The 24,822-nt window shown below is 41.3% G+C and overlaps 1 protein-coding gene across 8 annotated transcripts in view; it reads left to right on the forward strand.

The window, feature by feature from the left end:
* The window catches only part of ATG10 (autophagy related 10), an 89,748-nt gene that overhangs the window by 6,511 nt on the left and 58,415 nt on the right, over positions 1-24,822 (forward strand). For 3 of the 8 annotated variants that reach the window (XM_072139290.1, XM_072139282.1, XM_072139265.1), the window contains exons 2-4: positions 6,246-6,407; positions 11,215-11,345; positions 15,387-15,497. In XM_072139290.1, the coding sequence (XP_071995391.1) occupies positions 6,272-6,407; positions 11,215-11,345; positions 15,387-15,497 (378 nt within the window). In that variant the 5' untranslated portion in view covers positions 6,246-6,271. Of the gene's footprint in view, positions 1-6,245; positions 6,408-11,214; positions 11,346-15,386; positions 15,498-24,822 lie in introns of those variants that run through there. The other 5 variants (XM_072139313.1, XM_072139304.1, XM_072139320.1 and 2 more) reach the window with 3 other exon arrangements.

Here is a 24,822-nt window from a genome sequence, read left to right on the forward strand (position 1 = left end):
AAGTAGAGAAGTGCAGTGAAAGTAACTGCACTTGCAACACCCTTGCCGATGCAATGGCGAAGGAGTGCTTGCGAATACGTCCCACAGCATGTCATCACATCACACAGGGGACATTGCAGTGGTAGCTCCTGCCTGGCAAGGCAGGAGTTAAGTGCTTTGTATGATTCAAGATCTGTCGTCCAATCACTTGTATTGCATTCTGTCTAATGTAAGCTGAGATGTAATTGGAGGAGCAGCCACCACCTGACCAGGGGAGTTACAAAACCCCTGGCCAGGAATGTTCTAGAGAGCAGTCTCTCCCTGGAGGGAGAAGAGCTCAGTTCTAGTCAGACCTGAGGGTCTGCAGGACACCAGAAGAGTTTAGTTTTAGCCTAGCTCAGATCAGAAGAAGCAGACTGGGTTATCCCAGTCCAGACTCTATTCAGCCAGCATACCATACCAGAGCAGGAAGAGCCTAGCCCCTGCCTCTGAAGAGTGGAGCTAATAGATAAGAGTTAGTGAGGAAAGGGGTATCATCCTACCTTCAAGGGTGATACCTGAAGCACTTCAGGACAAGCTGAAGCTTCCTATTAGGACACAGCTACCTCCCAGCCTGCCCTCTGCATCCAGGCTGGCGATCTACCTCCTGTGGCTCCCTCCAACTGCATCTCAGTACTCCACCATTCTGTTCAAGGCACGTTGCTGCGGTTCCTGTCGGTTCCAATAAAGAACTGTAAGTTGTTTTCGTTCAACCTCTGCCTCCGTCTGGTCCCTGCTACTACGGCTGCCCTCATCACGGGCACCCTGTCCACCACACCGAGACTCATACTCTAGACCAGTGATGGCAAACCTTTTAGAGGCCGAGTGCCCAAACTACAACAAAGACCCACTTATTTATCGCAAAGTGCCAACACAGAAATTTAATTTGTGATTTATACTCCCTTCTCTGTCACAGTTTTCATTGATACCAGCCCCTGAGGACACCAATAAAGCAGAAAATAGTCCCAGGTACAGCTGTCACTTTAAAATAGCTCTGTGCACAGCAAGTCCTGGGCTGTCTGGGACTGCAGGAAGATACCTGGAGTCATCTCTGGTGATGGCCTGAGTGCCCACAGAAAGGGCTCCGAGTGCCACCTCTGGCACCAGTGCCATAGGTTAGCCATCACTGCTCTAGACACCAAAGGGTTGCCCCAGGGAGATCCGCTATAGCAGCCTCTCCCTCATCATTTCTTGCCAACACCACCCTGCTGCAGACCTGCCAGGCTGTAGGACAGCCCTCCGGTCCCCATACCAAGCACCGTGACACTAGTGTGCCTAGGCCGCAACCGCCAGCCACTCAGGTACTGCGGGCCCCGCCTGACTCCAGGCCCCGAGAAAAGGCTAGGCCCCGGTGGGGGATGTTGCACACTTCTCTACTTATACCATTCCTATAGATGGCATGAGAATAGAAATGCAGTTACTCTCACTGCTCCATTAGATAGTATAAGTATAGAAATTCAGTCACTGTCATTGCACTATAGGAACAGTATAAGTCACTGTAATATTAGTCGTATGAGAATAGAAATGCAGTTACTTTCACTGCACTATAGGAACTGTATGAATACAGAAATGCAGTTACTGTTGCTGCACTTAGACGCTATGGGAATAGATATACAGTTACAGAAACTACTATTAGATGGTATGAGAATAGAAATATAGTTATTGTCACTGCACTATTAGACTGTATGAGCATAGAAATGCATTTTCTGCCAATGGACTATATGATTGTATGAGTTGTAAAGTTACTGTCACTGCACTAATTCCAAACAGCCTCCTTTCCCTACCTATCTACTTTCCCTGAAAATGATTAAACTTAAATTCCTGTCCATGACTGTCCCTATCTGTGAGTAGCAGGGCTGGAACATGTAACTCTGCCTCTTATACATGCCAATTACAGCCATGCCCACACTGTGCTCATCAAACAGCTTTGGTTGAGCCTGAATGCTCACCCAAACCCAAACTTCTGTCTGAAATTTGGGTTTGAACCCGCAATGTTAGGCAGAGACTCAAGGATTGCAGTTGGGGTCCACTCAACACTACTCACAAATATAGCTATATATTTTAATAAAATTGCATGTCCATATTTTTGGCTGCAATTCTTTTGTGATGGTGAGAGCTGCCTTTTATGAAATAAGATGCTGCATCTTTTGCTTTGGTGGCAGAATCATCTTATTTGACAAAGGAGCAGATTTCTGCCTCTCTATACTGTTCGCTGATGCTGCAGATCTGTCATAGAACTGCAGTCATCGCATTGAGGATGTTGGAGTGAACCCATAAAGCAAGAAACAACGATGATTAACGGAAGTTCATTATGTGTTCTTCAATATTATCGCCAGCTATTGTTAACTGTGACCGGCTCCGTACATGCTTTTAGTGTCAGCTTCTCAGTCGCTCAACACGAATAGTTAGTGGCCTTGTTAAAGCGACAGAACATCAGCCTGTTGTAAATGTCACATTAATCTTCTGGGTATAGGCCTTTGGTCAATGCATTTCTGTTACCATTGAAATGGATTCTGTATTGTGACAGCCTTAGTGCTTGTTCACATGAGTCAAACAGCTGTCAGCAGTGTGTGAATATACCCCTGGGAGTAGCACTTATAAAACCCTCCAGCTGCGCATCGCTGATGTGTAGGTAAACTACACTGCAGGCGTCATATAAGTATCGGCTTGGATACGTACCACCATAGTGGTTCAGACTTCTGCTATTAACTTCCGTCACTAAAACAGTAGTAACAGAAGTCTGTCTATGATTTCAATAGACTTTTAATGGCTTTCATAAGTGTCTGTTTGCACTGCTACTATTAGGCTTCGCTTATTTGAGAAAGAAAAAATAGCACTGCAACTTCCATCCAATTTTCCACTAAAACAATGGAAGTGCTAATGGATTTGGTGCAAACGGACACTAACTGAAAGTCCATATAAATGAGTAAACATTTTATTGGATTTGTTAGTCTTCTGTCTTGGTCTCCACATAGTACTGGGATCTGTCTCACTGTCTGGGGTGCGGGTTGTAAGTCCCAGGATATCAATGTACTCCAGATGCGGATAGAGTTGAATAAAGGGATGAGCCATCAGATCTCTGCATCGCTCTATTCTATATGATGTCTTCCTGCATGTTTGTTTGCTAAGCGGCATCAAGGAAAAGAGGGGGTAAAGGGGCCACAGTATGAGCGAGGAACAGCTGGGGGGCATAATATGAGGGGGTGCTGTGAGTCACAATATAAGGGAGAAACAGCTGGGGGTGGCATATTATAAGGGGGGCTGTGGGCCACAGTATTAGGGAGGACTGCTTGGGGGGCATAATATGAGGGGACCTGCTGGGGGGAACAATATGAGGGGGCCACAGTGTGACAGGGAATTGGAGGGAACAATGTGAGTGGGAGATATGGGTGACTAAAGGAAGAAATTCTGTGTGGGTTTGGAGTAAGGGGTGGGCATCGGTTACAATAAAAAAAATTCGAATAGGCCAGTTCTTTTTTTCTATATTTTGCCACTGCAAAAGTTCATAGGTAATTGAGATTTATGGTGCAAAATTGAAATCAGAGAAAACAACCAGACACCAGGTATCAGTCTTATTCCCACTAGGTAGCAGGAGCTTTATCCCATGTCACATATTTACAGTGACACAGGTTTAAAGCCCAGGTGCTTGTAACATAGATGTATAGCACATGGTTCTTAAAGGAAAACTACCATTAGCTTTAAGGCAAAATAGACTAAAAATACTCACCTGGCGGTGCTCTGAATGCTGACACGCTAGAATCACCTAGAAAATAAACTTATAATTAGCAGCCAGGTACTAGGAGACAAGAGATCCGGTGCCCCGAGCTGCTAATTATGCACGGCCCCGCACCTCCCTCTCCCATGCTGGCAGAATTCACACATCTAGGTGAGTATTTTTTATTTTATTTTGCCCAAGAGCTAATGATAGTTTTCCTTTAATAGTTTGAAGCGGTCATATAAAATTTGAGAAAAATAGGCTGTGCTTTGTTTTACAGCTCACACTTATTAAAGGGAACCTACCGCCACAAATCTTCCTATAACGGATGGTAGGTGCATGTATTGGACCCGAGGATAGACCTTTTTAGAGCTAATCCTCACGTCCGAGAAGCCGGCGTGCTGCGCATGTGCAGAACGCAGGCCCGTGGCTGCGTGGCCACTGCTCCGAAGCCGGAGCTACTGCACATGCGCAGAACTCCGTCTTCTCAGACGAGGGCACGCAACTACCTGTAGCTGTGCTCCGAAGATGTCATGGTAGGAGGAACAAAGAGGCTACTGGGGCGTGTAGTAGCCGCAACGTGTAGCCTCATGTCCAGCTACTCCACGCCCCAGTAGCCTCTTTAGAATATTTACATATTAGGACAATAAAGATTTTAAAAAGATAGCGGGGACGTGAGGATTAGCTTTAAAAAGGGCTATCCTCACGTCCAATACATGCACCTACCACCCGTTCTACCTTTATAGGTAGATTCGTGGTGGTAGGTTCCCTTTAATTTAATTTACTAATGTCACATTTTTGGGTTGAAATCATCAGAACAATTAATTATACTTAACCCCATTCCGCCAAAATCCATTTTCATTACAGAGCTGTATGAGGGCTTGTTTTTGCGTAATAAATTGTACTTCCTAGTGACATTATTTAATAGTCCAAATGCAGTGAAAATGATTCCCCCCTTTTAGTGGGTCAGAACTATCACAGAGATACCAACTTTCTATATGTTTTGTTATATTTTAATAGATTGTAAAAAAGTAAAACCTTTTGTACAAAAATAAATGTCAACATTTTCTGATGCAAATAACTCTTTCATACTACATCGTACGGACCTGTGTAAGCTTGTGGCACAAGCTGACGTTTTCATTCTTACCATTCTGGAGATTGTATGACTTTTGGATAATGTTTTGAGATGCAGAGATACAGTGGGTATGGAAAGTATTCCGACCCCTTTAAAGTTTTCACTCTTTGTTTCATTGCGCTCAAATGGTGAGATCAAAAAAATTTAATAATTTTTTTTTTAGCTCATAAATGTACACTCTGCACCTCATCTTGACAGAAAAAACTGAAATGTAGATATTTTTGTTTTTTTATTAAGCAAGAAAAATTGAAATATCATATAGTCATAAGTATTCAGACGCTTTGCTGTGACACTCATATTTAAATCACAAGCTGTCTATTTCTTTCTGATCTTCCTTGAGATGGCTTTATTCCGTCATTGGAGTCCAACTGTTTAATTAAACTGATTGGACTTGATTAGGAAAGGCACACACCTGTCGATATAAGAACTCACAGTTCATGTCAGAGCGAATTATTTCTAAGGAACTTCCCAACAAGCTCAGAGACAAAATTGTGGCAAGGCACAGATCTGGCCAAGGTTGCAAAAAAATTTCTGCAGGAGTCAAGGTTCTTAAGAGCACAGAGGCCTCCATAGTCTTTAAATGGAAGAAGTTTGGAACTACCACAACTCTTCCTTTACCTGGCTATCCATCCAAACAATTGTGGGAGAAGAGCCTTGGGGTGAGAGATAAAGAGGAGCCCCAAGATCACTGTGACTGAGCTCCACAGGAGCAGTAGGGAGACGGGAGAAAGTTCCCTATTACTGCAGTCCTCCATCAGTCTGGGCGCTTTATGGCAGAATGTGCCAACGGAACCTTCTCCTCAGTGCAAGACATATAAAAGCCGCATACAGTGGGCAAAAACACCTGAAGGACTCCCAGACCATGAGAAATAAGATTCTCTGGTCTGATGAGATGAAGATCAACATTTTGGTGTTAATTCTAAGTGATGTGTGTAGAAAACCAGGCACCTGCTCATCAGCTGCAATCCCAACAGTGACACATGGTGATGGCAGCATCATGCTATGCGGGCAGGGACTACTGGTTGCAATTGAAAGAAATATGAATGTGGCCAAGTACAGAGATATCCTATATGAAAAGTACTCTGGTCCTCAGACTGGGCTGAAAGTTCACCTGCCAAAAGAAAAATGACCCTAAGCACACAGTTAAATTGAGGCCCAATTGAGCATCTCTGGAGAGACTTGAAAAAGAACTTTTTTGATCTTACCAATTGGCTGCAATGCAACAAAGAGTGAAAAATTGAAAGGGGTCTGAATACTTTCCGTACCCACTGTGACTGACATGTTTATGATTATATTTGATTATTTTTGTTTCCAATATAGGGATTGGAACTTTTAGTTTTTTTTCTCTAACTTTTTTTTTTATATTTACTGTTTCAGGTCCACTAGGATACTTAAACATTAGGATGTCTGATTCCCCCCTGGCCATATTTGCACATGAAAATCACATTCCTGGTGACCGTTTCATGGACATTTTATACGGTAAAAGCTCACAGTTGAATACAGGCAGTCCCCGGGTTACCTACAAGATAGGGTCCATAGGTTTGTTCTTAAGTTGAATTTGTATGTATGTCGAAACTGTATATTTTATAATTGTAGAGCCAGACACAATTTTTTTCTACCCCAGTGACAGAGTTTAAATTTTTTTTGCTGTAATGGGACCAAGGATTATCAATAAAGCTTCATTACAGACACCTTACAGCTGATCATTGCAGTCTGGGGCTATAGTAAAGCATCTAGAGAGCTTCACCAGAGGTCACAATGGCCAGAGGGGTCCATCTTTAACTAGGGGTCATCTGTAAGTCGGGTGTCCTTAAGTAGGGGACCCGCCTGTATGTGATCTAGCTACAGTAAACTAATTGACTGTCTTTAGTAAAATAGAAAAGAAAAATATGCCCCGATGACACTTTTTCTAGGGTCCACTACATCCCATGGACACATTAGAGGTACATGTTTGGAGCACTTGCCACATTGAACCTACTTAAAAAATCTGACTTTTTTTGACTGTGTATTAATAGATTCTTTTTAATCAATTCTGGTATGAACAGAACTAATTGACTTGTGTTCAAGATTATCTGATTATTAGAGAGAATGAGAAAAAAAGATCTTATTAAATGAGAAAACGTGAACATTACTCAAGTCCATCTCTCCCGGAGCTCCTCTGGATGTGAGGTGTATTTTGAAAATCTGCTAAGATTTGCTCTGCCTCAAAAGCTTAAACTTGTAGCCCTTTATATTTGAAGGGATCTGTGGAAGACGTGTTAAGATAATGACCGTGTATTGTAGTGTGACAATGTCAGACTTACTGGTATCAACTAGTTAACTTCAGAATGTGACAGGTATCACTTTGTCATATGAATAAGAATTGTAGGAAAATGGAATAAAAAGCCAGGTTTTTCCATTACATAGGAAAGTTTTACATATTAGTTTTATTAATTTGGATATTTTGAGATGTAGCGATTAGAGATGAGCGAGCACTAAAATGCTCGAGTGCTCGTTACTCTGGTTGAACTTTTCCCGATGCTCGAGTGCTTGTATCGAATAACGAACCCCATTGAAGTCAATGGGAGACTGGAGCATTTTTCACTGAAGGAACACTGAAGAAGAACACATTGCAGATGTTTTCACTGAAAGAACACACTGCAGATGTTCTGAATATCTGCTAACTTATCCGAAGACAAGCGCGCCGAACGGTGTTCTTCACAATAGTATATAAAGAACAATATGTGTGAAGAACACATTGCAGATGTTTCCATACATCTGCAATGTGTTCTTCACACATAATGTTGTTCATACTGTATACTATTGTGAAGAACACAGTTCGGCGCGCTTGTCTTCAGATAAGTTAGCAGATGTTCGGAACATCTGCAATGTGTTCTTCACTGTGTTCTTTCTGTGCTCGGGCTGGGCTGTGATGTGATCAGGGTCGGACTGTTGGTCCTGCTCCAGCCCGCTCCACACCACCCTCCACTTCAGCCGCGCTCCTCTCCTCCATGCCTGCTCCTGTTTCTCTCCAGCCCCCGCACCGCTCCTCCATACCCGCTCCAGCCCCGCTCCTTCATGCCTGCTCCAGCCCCTGCTCTGCTCCACTTCAGCCTCCACTCCTGCATGCCAGCTCCATTTCGCTCCAGCCCCGCTCCGCCGCTCCTCCACCGTTCGGTGCTCGTGTCTTCGCCTAAGTTAGCAGATGTTCGGAACATCTGCAATGTGTTCTTCACTGTGTTCTTCACTTAAATGATCCTGTGTTCACTGTTTTAATTGTATTCTTCACTGTTCTTCACTGTCTTTTCTTAATTAAATGCTCAATCTCAAGCAGGGGAAATACTCGTCTGAGCAACGAGCCGTTTCGAGTATGCTAATATTCGAACGAGCATCAAGCTCGGACAAGTATACTTGCTCATCTCTAGTGGCGATACCTAACATGTTTATGATTTTATTTATTTGTTTATATATACCATTTATAGTCTAATATAAACTCGGCTTATACCCAAGTCAAGAAAATAAATAAAGCCAAAACTCCCCTTTCCGACGCCCCCCACAGGTCTTCTTTTCTTCGGTCCGGCAGCAGCAGGTCTGTGTGCATTGGTCGTGCTTGATTATGACGTCAGCCGTTGCTGTCATATTGTGCGTGTGGTGGCTGGGACGCACCCTGATGTCAGCAGCGGCTGACCTCATAGCTTGTGTGGTGGAATGTCACGCCGACCTGCCACTGCCGGACCGAAGAAGGGAAGAATGTGCCGGAATTGGACAAACAGGAGCCGGTTGACTACAGGGGTAGGGGTCCGGATAACCACAGGGACAGAGGCTATCTACAGGGGAAGTGGGCTGGCCAACTACAGGGGGCAGGGGGCTGGCCAACTACAGGGGCAGGGGGCTGGCCAACTACCGGGGCAGGGGGCTGGCTATATACTGAGGGCAGGTGCTGGATGTCTGTATACTGGGGGGGAGGGGACTGACTAGCTATATACTGGCTGTGACCAACCCTAGGCTTATACTCAAGTCAATAGGTTTTCACAGTTTTTTGTGGCAAAATTAGGGGCCTCAGCTTATACTCGGGTCAGCTTATACATGAGTATATATACAATAGATGTTCTAGAAAAGGTGAGATGATTTGAATTTTCACCTTTTACATTTTATTTAATTTTTACATTTAAAAAATACTCCAAAAATTGTTTCTTTACTGTTATCCAAGGTGGTCTTGAAAACTAATCGGTGCCCATCGATAAGGTTGCGTGGGTCACTGACCGGCATAAAGGATGGCCAGTTAAATGCAGTTTGAGCAGGCAGAGGATCCCCATCCTGTGTAGTAGAGACACAGGCACACAGACACTGCAGTTGTCTGCAACTGTAGCAAGACCTTATTTTCTCAGCCAAATTTAAAAAAAGGTTGGGAGCAAAAGTGGGTCATTTTTTTTCTGGGGGGTTCTGGTACTTCAGGGGTACTTCAGATGTGTCAAGGGCCCTTTCCTATTCCAGCCAAATCTGCAATCTAAAAGTAAAATGCTGTTCTTTCCATTCAATGTCCTGACCTGTCTGGGTTCATACCAGTTTATGTGACCCATTTCCTATCATAACACAAAGTATAATGTGTAACAAGAAAACAAACACTATAAATATAAACTGTGTATGTTAAAGCCTTCCTAAGTAGAGATGAGTAGATCCGAACTGTAGGTTCCAGCCGGTCGTTCACATGCGACCTGGACATGAAGCTAATCCGGCAAACTGACGATCCTACTAGCCATGGCTGTGATTGGCTGCAAGGCCACCAATCCAGCAATCTGTCTGGGTTGCGCAGGATGAACCTGAACCTAAACCTAAAGTATTTGTAGGGTATTACCCTGTATACTGCTGTGGCACATTAATGAATAGATAGTGATAAAAAAAATTGACTGAATTTCTTAGAGTTCATAAACAAGGAGTTTTTTCTCATTGTAGATTTCTCTATTCTATTTTTGTGGCAGCCATTTTGCTCGGAGGTGCTGCACCACCCAATAATACTTTGCTTATTTATTTTTATCCTTATTTAGTATTATCCTTATTTCTGTTTACTATTTGCTTAAACAGCTGACATATTGGGGCACATTTACTAAGGGTTCAAACACTGTATTTTCATCGGGTTTCCCGACTTTTTACCGTTTAGCCCTGAATTGCCCCTGGTTTTTGGCGCACACGATTGGATTGTGGCGCATCGGCGCCGGCTTGCATGCGACACAAACCGGGGGGCATGGACATCGGACAACCCGACTGATTCAGACAAACCGGGGAATTTAAAAACCAAATTGTGCAGCAAGATCAGCACTCGCATACACCGGGAAGAAGGTGAACTCCGGCGGACCTCAGCGGGGGAAGGGACACATGCAGGAAATTGGAAGCACGATCTTAGTGAATCGCGGCAGACCCGAATCCTCGTCGGACATTCCAGATTGGCGGCGTCAGCGGGACGGGTAAGTAAATGTGCCCCACTGTGTGCTATTCACTTCAATTTACATCTACTTAAATCTGTGTACCTTTATAGATAGAATTACGAGGCCATATACCAAGACTTAGTTTAGTTGGGTTTAGACTCTACAAGTCTAGGTTTAGTCCATGAATACTGCATTTTTTTACCTTTGTCAAGGAAATGTAACTCTGGTCGGCCAGAAAATTGCAAATCCCGGGCAACCCCTGGTTCCAAAATGCCTAAGCATTTTAGATTCCTAGTCTACTTGTTATTTGCAAAGGTGTTCTGTTATGCTACTATCTGATCTGTGTGTTCCCGATCTTGACTTGTGTGCAACTTCTTTGTTTTGCATTTGTGTCCTACTGGCTCTTAGTGATGTCCCCGGCTTTCCCTAACCTCTGACCTGTGTTGCTTATCCAGATCTCAACTTGTTCCTGACTCTGTGATGCTTTGAACTGGTATATGTTGACAGGCTCATGATTTCATAGCAGTCTGGAACCCAAACCGCTTATATGACAATGTGGGTCCACAAACCACTGGTTATTATAGAAAATTACTGTATGATGAGCAGAGCTTTGAGTCCATTAAAAATCAACAATGGTGTCTGTCATATCTACTTACATTCAGGTATTTTCTGTTGTGTTTCTTGAGCGAGAGGAATTTTTTTGTCAATGTAATTTTGGAATGATGTCAATTTTGTAGGGGAAGGAATGTTTTCTCTTCATAAAAAAACCTGACTCCAGATGTTGTAATTTAAAAAAAAATTGACATAACGAATTCCATATTGTATAGTTGTTCTGTGGGTTTTCTAAAAGGAAGAAAAACAGGAAAATATTGACTAACCAGAATGTGCTCTTTCTAGAAACTAAATTTGATCTCCTTTATTCCTTTATTTTCCTGCATGTTTAGGTTTCTACAAAATGGATTCTGAAAGCAGAAATAACATGATCCTGGGAGAAAAGAAATTTCGATACTTCTGCTTGGAATTTTTGAAACACTCGCAAGATATTGGTGACGACTGGGAATGGAAAAATGTTCAGGTAATGCCAGTCTGAGTCATTACTATGTATAATTTAATTTTAAAGAGGACCTGTCACCCATAAATCCGGCACTAGGAGCTGCTTACTAAAGTAAGCAGCTCCTAGTGCTTAAACAAAGCCTCAGTGTTAGAGTGATAGCATTAATCGGAAACCTCCGGTAATGCCATCTAACACTGCGGCAGAGTGCAATGTAATCGTCGGACCGCTCGCAAAGCTGTCCGATGTATTCATGAGGGGGCGGGGTTAGGGGCGGTGACTGCCTCATGACTCATGAATACATTGGACCGCTTTGCGAATACATTGTACTCCGCTGCTGGGTTTCCGGTTTCCGGTAACGCTATCCTTCTAACACTGCTGCGTTTGTTTAGGCACTAGGAGCTACTTACTTTAGTAAACAGCTCCTAGTGCCCAATTTATGGGTGACAGGTCCTCTTTAAGTGTGTCCTAAAACTCTGTATATTTTTCACCAAAAAAACTATTCAAAGCTGATTATTTTCTTTTTGCAGCATTTTTGTTTGTTAAGATGTTCAATGGGTTACAGCTTCTGTAAAGGAAAGAATAGAGAACAAATGACTATAAAATTACAGTTTCTTAAGATTTATATTTCATTTTTATATGTCATTTCGTTTTTTTTTTTATCTTTTGCTCAAAACCTTTGTATTGAAAATTTAGGTTAGCAATGGAAGCATATTAAAAGAGTAATGGGAATCAGTTGGAAAACACCCTAGGGCCCAAGGCAGGGGTGCCAAATATTGTGTGTGTATTGCCCTGGTGCCCACATTGTGTTGTTACTCAGTCAATATTCAGATTCAATATTCACTACTCACTTTGGACAATAACTACGGATTACAGATAAGATTTCATAACTAAAGTTTGCTTCTTTGTTGTTCTCAATATACCATTTAATATGTAAATCACGTCTAACAGCATTTCAGAATGAAGGTGAAATCTCTTCTGGGTCATGTCCCACCTGGCTTCTCCTCTCCCATTGTGGATGACTTGACAGGTCTCTACATACTTGCATATACAGAGTGACCTGTCAGTCAAGTGGACCTGGGTTGGAAGAAATTTCATTGTGTTCCCAGCTCTTTGCATCATTTAAGAGCCAATGAGCCTAACAGTAACCCGTTACCTGTGGTAGGGCAGCATCTAACTACTGACAGGTTCCCTTTAACACAAAGCTTTAATTTTCTGTTTACTAACGGTCTAGCCAGCATCAACCATAGACTTTGTGTTCCAGCAATAGGTTTTGGATGTAAACTTGCTTATTTTCCACGTCTCCATAGATACATTTCTGCAAAAGTCTACAATTTGTTACAAATGCTTTCTTCACATTCCTTGTCATGTAAACACATTTTTGTAAAAGGAAATGTTCAGCATCAGTTCTATACACTTATGTTACTAAAGTCTTTCCGTGCTAAATGTAGTGGATAAAAAGGAGATGAAATGAAATATATTGTGCGAAGGTAAATTTACTATTTTGATCAATTTACTTTTCAATGAAATGTGCACTAATCAGTAGCACAAGTTAGGCCTGGGTATATAACATGGCCAGGTGGAGAAGAGAAGTGGAGTGAACGCTCCTCACCCCTCCCCTCTCCATTGAAAGCCGGGCAGCTGGCCATATTGACCTTGGTGGGGGCCATGATCAGACCGCAAATGCTGCAGCCAGATCAATGGCCCCCATCAGTGGTGTGAATGGGGCCCCATTTATTCACTTGACTTTTATCATCCACATTTCTTTCATCCTGATCTGCTTTCCCCCTAAAATCTCTTCTAAATTCTTTCTTGCTAGCAAGACGGACAGAGGCTTACTATTTTATGCATATTAGAGAACCTCTAAGCGGAGGGGAAGGGGAAGGCACAGCAGTTCAATCTCTTCCCACACCCAGAGAACACAGATTCACAGACAGAGAACCTGAAATTATAACTGCTAGAGACGGGAAAATACAAGTCACATAATAAATAATAGGAGAGATGTATTAATGTGTTGGTCTTTAGACTAGTGCAGACTAGGACTAGACAGTTCTCTGCTGCCTCAGATTAATAATTTTGTCTGTTGCTGGATGATTAAGAGGAGAGGTTAGCGCTCCTTTCTCCATTGAGCTGAGCACTGGTGTAATATAATAGAGGCAGCCCCCGGGTTACGTTCAAGATAGGTTCCTTATGGTTGTTCTTAAGTTGAATTTGTATGTAAGTCGGAACTGTATACTTTATAATGGTAACTTTAGGCAAATTTTTTTGGGTCTCTATGACAACTGGATTTTAAAAAAGTTTGATTGTCATAAGAACCAGGATTAACAATAAAGCTTAATTACAGACACCTCTGACTTATTACCAGAGGTCCGTTTGTAACTAGGGGTCGTCTGTAAGTCAGGTTTTCTTAAGTAGGGGACTATATATATATGGTCCCCTACTTAAGAAAAGCCGACTTACAGAAGGGTTAACAAAAAATGTTTTATATGTATCTATAGACTGTCTCTGACCATCTCTTTGAGTGACTGACTGTCTCGGGCAGTCTCTTTCAGTGACTGACTGTCTTTGTCACTCTCATTTGAGTGACTGTCTCTGACACTTTTATCCTAGTGATGGTCTCTGACAATTTTTTTTTTTTTTGCAAGCAAAATGGTAGTATGAGAGTAGGTCCTGTATTTTATATGAGAACTGTTTTTAGGTCTATTACTTTTAAGTAATATTGATTGGTGTGCAACAACATAGTCACCTGTTACATAGAGCAAAGTGACACCAACACCTACAAACATCTGTTATAGAAAGTTAAAGTTATGTGGTTCAACAGAGACAACACTAACTATATGGGTTACTGAATTCTCATTAGTATTAAATTACCGGTACTCTGATACTCAAAAGAAACTAATCTTAACCTAGAATATTTTAGTCTCATAGTAATATGCCAGTTCTGCCTTGTAAACCATTACTGGGATATCAGAGTTACTACATCATTATGGGGAGGGTTGACGATATATTATACTGTTTGAGAAGTACAATTTGTAGTATATTAAAATATTTGATTGCTTGGCAAATTATAGCAGATGAAAGCACTAATACTTATTGCAGTAAAAATGAAAGTCTCTGAGTTATGTGCCGCTTTCTGCTTAACCATTAAGCTGCAAGGTCCTAGAAAACCGGCTGCCATAGCAACTACGACTGGACCGGGGCCTCACCGTAAATATTGTCTGAAATAGCCAGTTGGAGACTAAAGTGCATGAAATTTTCAGTCTGAAAATGTTAAATCAATGCTTCACAATGACAGGACAGACTTCCATCTAACTACATAATACACCAGCCACGCTTGTATTGCTGTATATGACGTGTTATTAATTTGCAGCTTGCAAATTAGGAGTAAGGGACCTTTTTGAAACATTTCACAAACTACCTTTTAACTTTTGGCAGAAAATATATCTGTTTTGTTATCTGAATCACAGATCATCAGAACGGAGGTTGACATTATAACAAAGACAACTGTTATGCCCTATAATACAATTTTTTGTTAGGTAGTTGGGGGCAAAAGAAAATTCTGGTGGGGTGTTACTAGAGCCCCTCTGTGCTGTAGCTTCAGTGACTGTTACACTGTACAGGAGCACATCTCATCCTCCCCTTGAAGCTACAGCATGGTTGGCCTCTGGTAGTGCCCCTCCAGTGTCCTTCAGATTTATTAGCATCATTTTAAAAGTTTATTTTAGAAGGAAGGAGGCCATGGATAACAAATATAAAAGATCACCAAAGTCACAGTGCCTGGAACTGTGAGTAAATGCCCATGGTTTATCCATGCTTGATTTTGATAGTAGATTTCCTTTAACATTACATATTATAGATTAAAAAATGTAAAGTTTGTAAATTCCTAAAAATTCTAATTATTTAAATCAGACTGTTGTCAGGACAGAATTGGAAGGGATAGGGAAGCCCTAACCACTTAATCCCCTAAACTGTACAAGTCATTAGATAATAAGGTATTGCAGTCTTACGGGAATATAGTATCTGTAGAAATATGTGTGACCCATGTCCTTGGTCTTTTGGATACAGGGTGAGGAGGAAGGATACTTGAGTAAGACCTGCTACCAAACAAGGGTTACAAAATCAGATGGGAAGAAGCATGAGCAGGAGGATGAGATATTGTCCACCATTACTCTGGAGGTGAGTCATTATTCATTGTAAGTCACTTTTATGATGTGAACGCATAAAGTATGTATTGTGCATGAACACAAAGGTAAGTCAACCATAGGCTCCTGTTTCTACTATCAATATGTAAAGGACTTGTTCAGGGTTAGAAATAGGGGTCTTTTTACCCATAGTTGTTGCCACTCCTGTACATTGAAGTGCTGTCAAGAGTGCATTTATGTTATGATATATAAGAGGAGGGAAAATATAAAATGCATATAGCACACATCTAACAGAATCTTATTTATACTAATAGATAAAGTAAAATTTCAGTTTAAGCCCTTCTGTTATGCGTGTATGCAGGGGTGACCATAATCTCTCTGCTGCCTGACTAGAGCTGTAGAGCCGCGGCCCCCTTTGACCCAACTAGTAGTAATATACCAGGATCTCCATCTTTCTGTAGGTGGTGCTGCATGAGGTAAAAGGCTCAACTTGCTTTCTGGCTGGTGCACCTTTGCGTTTATGGGGGGTAGAGATATTGGCAATCTTTCTTAATTACCACCATGTTTGGGGCACTGTACCTGTTCTATTAGAGAGACTTCCATTGTAAAGAGGGATCCCTGGTTCCAATTTCTGGACGTGAAAAGTATTTGGGCTTCTGAAATGTGTTCTGTAATACAAGACATCAGTTTTAAATTGTAAAAACCACCAAATAAAGGGATTCTTTCGCAAATGGAAGCAATTTATTACTACACACATGAACAGACAGGACATAGTAGAGTTGGTAACCCCTTTCAAACTCACAAATATGGTATAATACTGGGTCCTGATAGGTTCGCTTGGTGAGCTACAATTTTGAGGGTCATAGTGCGGATTAACATCTAGTAACTGTTCATGCATCCAGCGAATCGGGCAGTGGGTCATCAGGAAGGGTGAAGAAGCAACTTAACCCCTCCTATGCAGAAAAAGAGAGTTGTAAACCTCAAAACGGTACAACTTGTATTGTCATAATAATGTTTGGTTTTTTTTTCACCTAAAAATCAAAAGTTGTAAAAGAATATTGTAAAAACCCCATATCACCATTGATAGGTAATGAAAGTGAATTACTAGGGGTTTTCCCACAAAAGAAAATTCTCAAATTTCAATCCCCTAGTGATTTTTACACAATAAAGATAATTTTAACCCCTTACTTTACAATTTTACCTCGGCTGGTCAGTGCAAAATGTGGGCAGGGCCTCTCTAAGCAGACAAATGAGGGCACATTTACTAGGGGGTCGCGCGGTGCACTTATGTCGGACTGTGCACGTTCTACATGGCTAAAACGGCTTGATCTGTTATCTAAGAAGTTTGCGCTGAGATTGTGGCGCACACAACCCTTTTGTGGCGCAGCTGCGTTGGCTTCCATGCGAAATTAGGAGGCGTGCCGTTGGACGGTCCGACTGTTGCACGCCCTATATTAAAGGTGCACCACAAAAAAGATGGTGAATTCTGTCGGACCATTGCGGGGAAGCGACACATTCATGATTTTTGGTGCACGATCTAAGTGAATTGCTCACGCAGCATTAAAGACGGACAATGCACTTTTAGTGAACTGTCCAAATTTGTAAGTAAATGTTCCATCTAGTTCTGTGGGGTGACAATGTGGTTACATTATCAGGGTACAGGTGTATATGCACTTTCATCTGTGGAATTCTGTATTTTTGTTAATAACGGTGAAGAGAATAGAGAATGTGTTATTTTGTTATCCTGAGTACATATAAGAAACTTGTCTTCGTGGGAATGGAAGTAATGAAATACACTACATAATTGTTATTTCAGTTTGCATATTGCTCCATAGTATATTGTGTGCTTGGCACCATAGAAGAAAATCTGGCACAGTCTCAAGTCTGGGACACAGCAGCTGAACATATAAAATGTGCAAGTCCATTTATAAAATATAGACACAAGCTTTCTTCAATAAACAGCAAGTACAATTTATATACCTGCTATGGACACAAAATTAAAATCTATTATAAACCTATTCATTGAGATGTCTAATTATTTCAAGCGTTTTTATAAAATCCTGGAATAGCGGCCTGCAAAATAAAATGTCAATAAGGCGGAGGCACTCAGGCTTACATCACCTGAGCACTCCCTGGCTCTGGGGGCTGTTATTGTGGGTTTAGTCACTTTCTGGTGACATCGTGTGTCAGTCTGAAAATCTTGCAGAGACTTTCCTTGCTAGCAGCCGGTGCATGCACAAGATTTTCAGACTGCCCGCTGATATTACTGCAACTCTAGACAATTTTTTTTTTTTTGCCAAGGAAAAATTTGATTTTCAAAATTTTGTTATGGGAACAAGGATCATCAATAAAACTTCAATACAGACACCTAACAGCTAATCATTGCAGCCTGAGACTAAAGTAAAGCAGAGCTCGACCAGAGGTCACAGTGGGCAGAGGAGCAGTGGCGTAACTTGACGCTGATGGGCAAAGTCTGAGCCGCACCCCCCCCCCCGACTTTAATGTATGGTTCATAGTATTGGTCTTCTCATATGGAAAAGTGAGACCTTATGGGCCCCCAAAGCCTCTTGGGCCCGGTTGCAACCGCATCCTCTGCACCCCCTCAAGTTACGCCCCTGCAGAGGAGTCCAATTGTAACTAGGGCTGGTCTGTAAGTTGCATGTCCTTAAATCGGGAACTGCCTGTATTTTAATACAGCTACCAAAATCATCTCACACTGCTGCAGTGTACTCCACACAGATACCGCTCAGCAATACTGGGGAAAGAGAACACCCCATCAGAGACAGTTTATCCTGCAAAGACATCACTGTGCTGCCACTGTACCCCAGAACAGCTGGGTAACTCATAAAAGAAACACCCTGCATTTGGCAACAAATCCATCACTTTTTAGTTTTTCTAATTTACCATGGTAAACAGTCGTCTGCCCTGGTGCAGTGAGTACCAAATATAATAACCCACATTTCATGGCTGCCCCAAGGTGACAGCTCTGACCTTTATGGCAAAGTCATTAAAAAAGTTCAGCTCAGGAGCAGAGAGGGCAGATACTGGACAACAGCTGATTTCCTATTTATGAGCCCTTATTGTACTATTTCAGTGTTTGAGTATACCCATAAGGCAGTGATGGCAAACCTTTTAGACACAGAGTGCCCAAACTACAACCAAAACCCACGTATTTTTTGCAGTAACTTATTACTCCATGCTCTTTCACAGGTTTAAATTGTATAGGCACCTGAGGACACCAATACCAGTCCTAGGCTGCTTGGGACTGCAAGAGCCTGTAAGTCCTATCTGGCGAACTCTGCCCTGGGGTGATGGCAAGAGTGCCCATATAGAGGGCTCTGAGTGCCACCTCTGGCACCCGTGCCATAGGTTCGCCACCACTGCCTTAAAGGGGTATTCTCGTCTGGGCATTAACATTCAGTTTGATTAATCTGCCATTAATAAACATTTCTTCAATTAGATGTTATTAAAAAAAATGTTCCTGTGTGAAGATAATTTTCCATAAATGTAGTCATGTGGTCCCTTAGAAACGAGATAGCTTCCTCGGATACGGCCACCTCTGCTGGAGGGATTGCACAAATAAACAAAAGGTTATTGTATATAAAATGTCCTGGAGTTACTACATGTCGCACGGCCACCCTGTGATAATGATTGCTGAATCCTGGTAGCCCAGCAGGACTCTATAGCGCAAGTCTGGCCACCGCTGCCAGAGTGTGACGTGGTCGTATCCGAGGAAGCTATCTCGTTTCTAAGGGACAACATAACTACATTTATGAGAAATTATCTTCACACAGGATAATTTTTTTTAATAACATCCAATTGAAGAAATGTTTATATATGGCAGATTAATGAAACTGAATGTGAATGCCGAGACAAGAATACCCCTTTAAGGGGAAGCTGTCACAAGAACACTGTTTTAAGGTTCTCCCAGGTCCCCACAGTCAATAACAAGCATATCTGCAGACAGTTTTAATCCGATTTCTGGCTTTTTTCTTTAAAACAATAGCTTTTATAAAACTTTACCTGGCTCCCTGCCTGGTTGTCCCTTTGGCGTGGTTATCCTTGCTCAAAGTGCGTGCCCCCACAAACAACTCATCCTCCTCGATTTTGAATTAACCCCCTCTCTCCGCTGCAATGCTCCTTCCCTTCACCTCCCTGCATTTGTGGACATGCACAGATAGGAGTAAAGAAGTGTTGGTGGTCTCCACTCTATCTTCGCATGCGCCTGGTCCAGCGCAGGGTTGGTAGACAGTGAGGCGAACGCAGGTTTGCAATCTCCGTAGGGAGTTGTGTAGCCACCAACGAGAACAGGCCAGGGAGAGGAGGCAGGGGCAAGGAGCAATGTAGCGGAGGAAGGTGGGAGGGGTTTTTTAATTCAAAATTGAGAAGGACGAGCTGTTTGTGGAGGGGGACACTTACTTACAGCGATGACCACGCCCAAGGGATGACCAGGCAGGGAGCCAGGTAAAGAAAAAAGCCAGAAATCAGATAAAAACTGTTTCGTATATGCTTGGTATTGACTGTGGGGATGTGGGAGAACCTAAAAACAGTGTTCTGGTGACAGGTTCCCTTTAACTGGAGGGCTGATGATATAGTTATTTATCATATCAAATAGTTATCTTCATATCGTATTTTACAGATAATGGGGTACATATAGAAACAAAAATATACATTTAAAAATGGTTATCACTTGAAATAATAGGAATGTTGTCCATGCACGCAAGAGCTTACAATCTAGTCAATTCTGAAAATCCAGAAAAGCGACATTCAATTTATAAGCCGCGTGACATCAAAACAAATTATCCAGACATTTCAAAAATTATGAAAATGTAAAGTAGACATATGGGAAATGTTATTCAGCAACTTATTTAGGTGGTAAATCTATCTGCTTGAGAATGCAATGATTTTGAATTTCGAAAATGGCAAATTTTTTTAAAAAATTCATCATATTTTCTTTTTTTTTGTAAATAAATGCAAAACTTATCAACCAAAATTTACCACTAAAATGAAGTAATGAAGTACAACATGTGAGGAAAAAACATTTTTAGAATCGTTTAGATAAGTAAGAATGTTCAAAAGTTATAGCCATATAAAGCAACGCGGATCAGAATCCAAAAAATCGGACTGAGCCTTAAGCTACAAAATAGCTGCGTCCTTAAGGGGTTAATATTGTCCATAATGATAATAACACAAGTATATAATAACGGATCAGTTAAATGTCCATTTATTTCAGTGGACTTTTAATGGCTTCCATTAGTGTTTATTTTTAACACCTCCATTAACTATTCCTTTAAATGAGCAGAAAATTGGATGGAAGCGGAAGTAATATTTTTCCATCTTATGTAAAGGAATTCAGTAATGGGAGTCCAAGCGCCGGTGTGAATTGGGCCTATCGTATATGAATAAATGATGGAGAGAATTCAAGGATCCTGGGAAGTAACCTGTATAATGACATCAGGTGCTGAGAGATTACATGACGGTAACAAGGATTGTATTAAGGTAATAGGGGCGTGGTGTCCGCTCCTGCATGCTCCACCTTGTCTGCACTCAGAGGAGTAGTTATAAACCGCGTACTTGACATTTACACCCTTTCCTTGTTTTATCATACGTCCATAATTGCTCATAGCTTGTGCTCTCCTGTTTTCTGTTGTATAAACATGAGTCAGACGTGGCAATGTGAACAGGACATCATTCCCTCCCTTCCCTTCAGTTTGTCCTCTGAGATTGGAAGCAATGATCTTCCTTTGACTCTGACTTTGATCTCTCCGTAAATTCCGTTACATTCCCCCAAAAGAATATGCGTGATTGACAGTGGCAACAATAAGTAAATCAAAGCATATTTACAAGGGAGCTGGAGGGAGAGCTTAAAATGCTGACTTTTCTGACCTCCTGAAAATATTTTTTCTTCATCCATTTTTGTAGCATGGTGACCTTACTGAGCTGATTATCTGTGTCAGTGAAATAGGTTTTGCTATGGATTGCTAAGAAATAAACTGTTCGCTAGCTGGAACTGAACATAAAAGTATGACTTTGCTGCCAAGATTAAGCCATTAGCAAATCTAAAGATTTGGCATTAAGTCTGCGATATTACCTTTATTAATAAAAAGAGCCACACGCAGAAACTGCTTAGCATAAAAAAAAATACTTGTAAATGGTATATTTTTATTTTAAACACACACATATATATAGAGGTTTCTATAGGATTATACAGTATATAACATCATTGTTTAAAGGAAACCTGGTATTCAAATTAATCTACCAAAAATAAATAATGATTAAAAGCATTTCTTGTATCCCTAAATAGTTCCTCTCCATGGCTGCAATGATAAAAAAAATCAGTTTGTAAATTTGCATGCAACTCCTCTGATGTGAGTCCCGTAATAGTAAGGGAGGGCATTCATATTCATTGTCCCCTGCATTGCCCTCCCTCTCTATTTCTGATTGACAGGTCTCACTTCTACCACCATGCTGCCGATATCGAATTAATACTTAGGGACCATCAACTATATTCAACTATAGATATACACAGCTCTGTTTACTTATTATCAGGAGTAGGAAATTATACACAATACTTTTCTGGAATGTTAAGAGAGAGACAGACAGTGGTTATGACTCAGCTCTGCTACAACATTAACCACTGGTGGGTGCTGAGAGGGTATATGAAGAGAAATGAATCTTGCTCCTCACCTTTCCCTTAGGATGGAATTGACCCACTCCAACCGTAGTTCAGTGGGAGAACAATGGGAAGCTATCCATTTCTCCCTCTGAGGTTTCGAGCCATGGCCAACCATACCAGGGCCCAGTCCTCTTATCTAACTTTTACTAATCGCTGGAAAGTTTGGTTGGATGATTCAGAAAACTGTCTACCTACCCCTTAGTGGATGCTGGTCAAGTCTAGTTGTACCAGATACTGGTTTAGGGTAACTTCAGTCGAGAAGTAAGATTTCACCTTACAGGACTGCCAATTAAGGCTGCCGTGTAGGTGTGTGGAGACTTATAGCCATTGACGCTCCACTAGAGGAATATGAGAAAATATGCAAATTATTTTTTCAGGATGATATAAGGAAAACCATGTCACTTTTCACTACCTTGTAAGGCAGCCCCCTTGACATCAAGTATGACCTTCAGGAAGCTTAATGAGATGATGCGGGATTAAAAAAACCCAGTAGGAACCGATCCTTAATTGTAGACAGCACTGTTTCGATGTGGTTGCACCTCTTCTGTACACTGTAGTGAACTGTTTTGGGTGAGTGAGAGGCTTTTGAGTAGGGTCGAGAAGTAAGAGTTCTCCTTATGGAGACTGCCAATTAGGGCCGTCATGTCGCCATTGACGCTCCACTAGGGTATTCTGGGAAAATATGCAAATATATTTTCCAGGATGGGATAAGGAAAACCACACTTCTTTTAGCTACATTTTAGGGTAACCTTACACAGTCTTATCATTTGACTTTGACATTGACTTCGTTGTCAGTGGCATAAGTTGAAGGGCCCAATTATAAAGTGTTGTTTATCCATTGTTTATCATTGATAGACTGCACCCATTGCACCTCCTCTAGTTACACCCCTGCCTATTGACCTAAATGTATTCAATACAAATTTTCAGCGCAATCCATTTTTTAATTCTGACCAAATCAAATTTGAGGGCAATACCATGAAATCAGACCAAAATGATACGAAAGTCTACTCATCTCTAATTAACAGCCATTATTTTGGCATATTGATGTCTTAGAGAGAGCTTTTCATTTAGAACTATTGTACATTAACTAGAATTGGCTGCCCACATTTCCATTGCAAAAACGGTCTGTATTATCCTTGTGTATTGTAGATAATTCTCTCAGGGTTTCACCTATCTCTGCCAATAAACTACTTACTAACCAGGGTTTTCCAGAAAACTTACTTGTAAGTGGTAGCTTGATCACCTTCTCGCTGTTTGTAAATGGCAATAGCCCTCCTTAAAGGAAACTACCATTTAGAATGGTAGGGGTAAGCTGTAAGTACCGAGCGGTTTTAACACTTTTTAAACTTTAGAGCAGAAGGGGCTTCAGCGCTGCGCGCGACCGTGCGCGCGCAACATCTCCGCTGTTTCCTATGTAGGCGCGCGCATGATCGTGCGCATGCAGCGCCAAAGCCTGTTCTGCTCTAAAGTTTAAAGCTGGTGTTCGGTACTTACAGCTTACCCCTGCCATTCTAAATGGTAGGTTTCCTTTAACTCTTCATCCAATCCTTTATCTCTTACTAACAGTCCCAGGATGGAGATTATTAGAACCAACAGTTTTGTTGCCAGTTCAAGTCTTTCTAAGTCTTCAGAGTGGTCTTGTATAAGGCTGTGGCAGGACATACTTTTGAAGTTTTTTTTTTACATGTACAGGCGGTTATAGAATATAATGTCATGTAGACATGTGACTTTACATTTTAATTTTTAAACAGTGTTTAATAATAAAACACTGAAACACAAATGTTAAAAATAATGAGAGATTTTTCCCAGGATATTTATATTGATGATTTGTCTGTGGGATAAAATATTTATCAGTGGGATCCAACACTCAACTCAACAACTGAGGGAATTCCATTTCCTTAGAGATCGCCAATGGCCAATCACATCGTCAGTAGGAAGAATCCAACAGAATGATACAAAAAAAATCAATTCCAAGTAGGAACAACAAAAATGTCTAGATAAAATCGTTTCTCTCCGACTATTATGCAAGACAGTGGGGCAAATCATAAAATATACAGTATCAGGTACACCATAAGACATATCAGGTGTTCACCACCTCCAATGTCTTGCATCCCTAATTAGCTGTTGCTTCACTGATCCCAGCACAATTGGAATTTTCTTTATCTATAGTCCCCATGGTTCCAGAGCAGTAAGTGCCATTATATTTGGCACCCAATATGCCAATGTACTGTTCATTTGGCTTTCATGTTAGAGGATCAGACAATCTTAGACTGACAATCTGATGGCAGTGATAGAAAATATACCAAACGCATCAGTATCTGTTGGTCGATATCTGAAAGATATAAAACAGAGGAGTTGCTTGAGGTAGGTTCTCGATTTCCTCATTCAAGCCCTTTTAGGGGCACTATTTGCATTTAATCTTTTTTTTATAATTTTCCTTTAATTGAAAAATCATACCACAATTTTACACATGAAGAACTGATACATAGTATTATGGGCTAGACAAACTGAATCCAGACATTTGCTAAACATAAGGACTGTGTGAAGGGTAAATACTTATGTGATGCATTGTGCATCACCGTTTGTGATGGAAACCATTATTCTGAATGTTGATGCATATGGTAAGTTAATATAACCCATCATACAGTGAATAATGTCTTATTGCCTTACTTCTGGACAAGAC

Source organism: Engystomops pustulosus, chromosome 1 (assembly GCF_040894005.1).
Source record: "Engystomops pustulosus chromosome 1, aEngPut4.maternal, whole genome shotgun sequence".
In the NCBI taxonomy this organism is placed as follows: domain Eukaryota; kingdom Metazoa; phylum Chordata; class Amphibia; order Anura; family Leptodactylidae; genus Engystomops; species Engystomops pustulosus.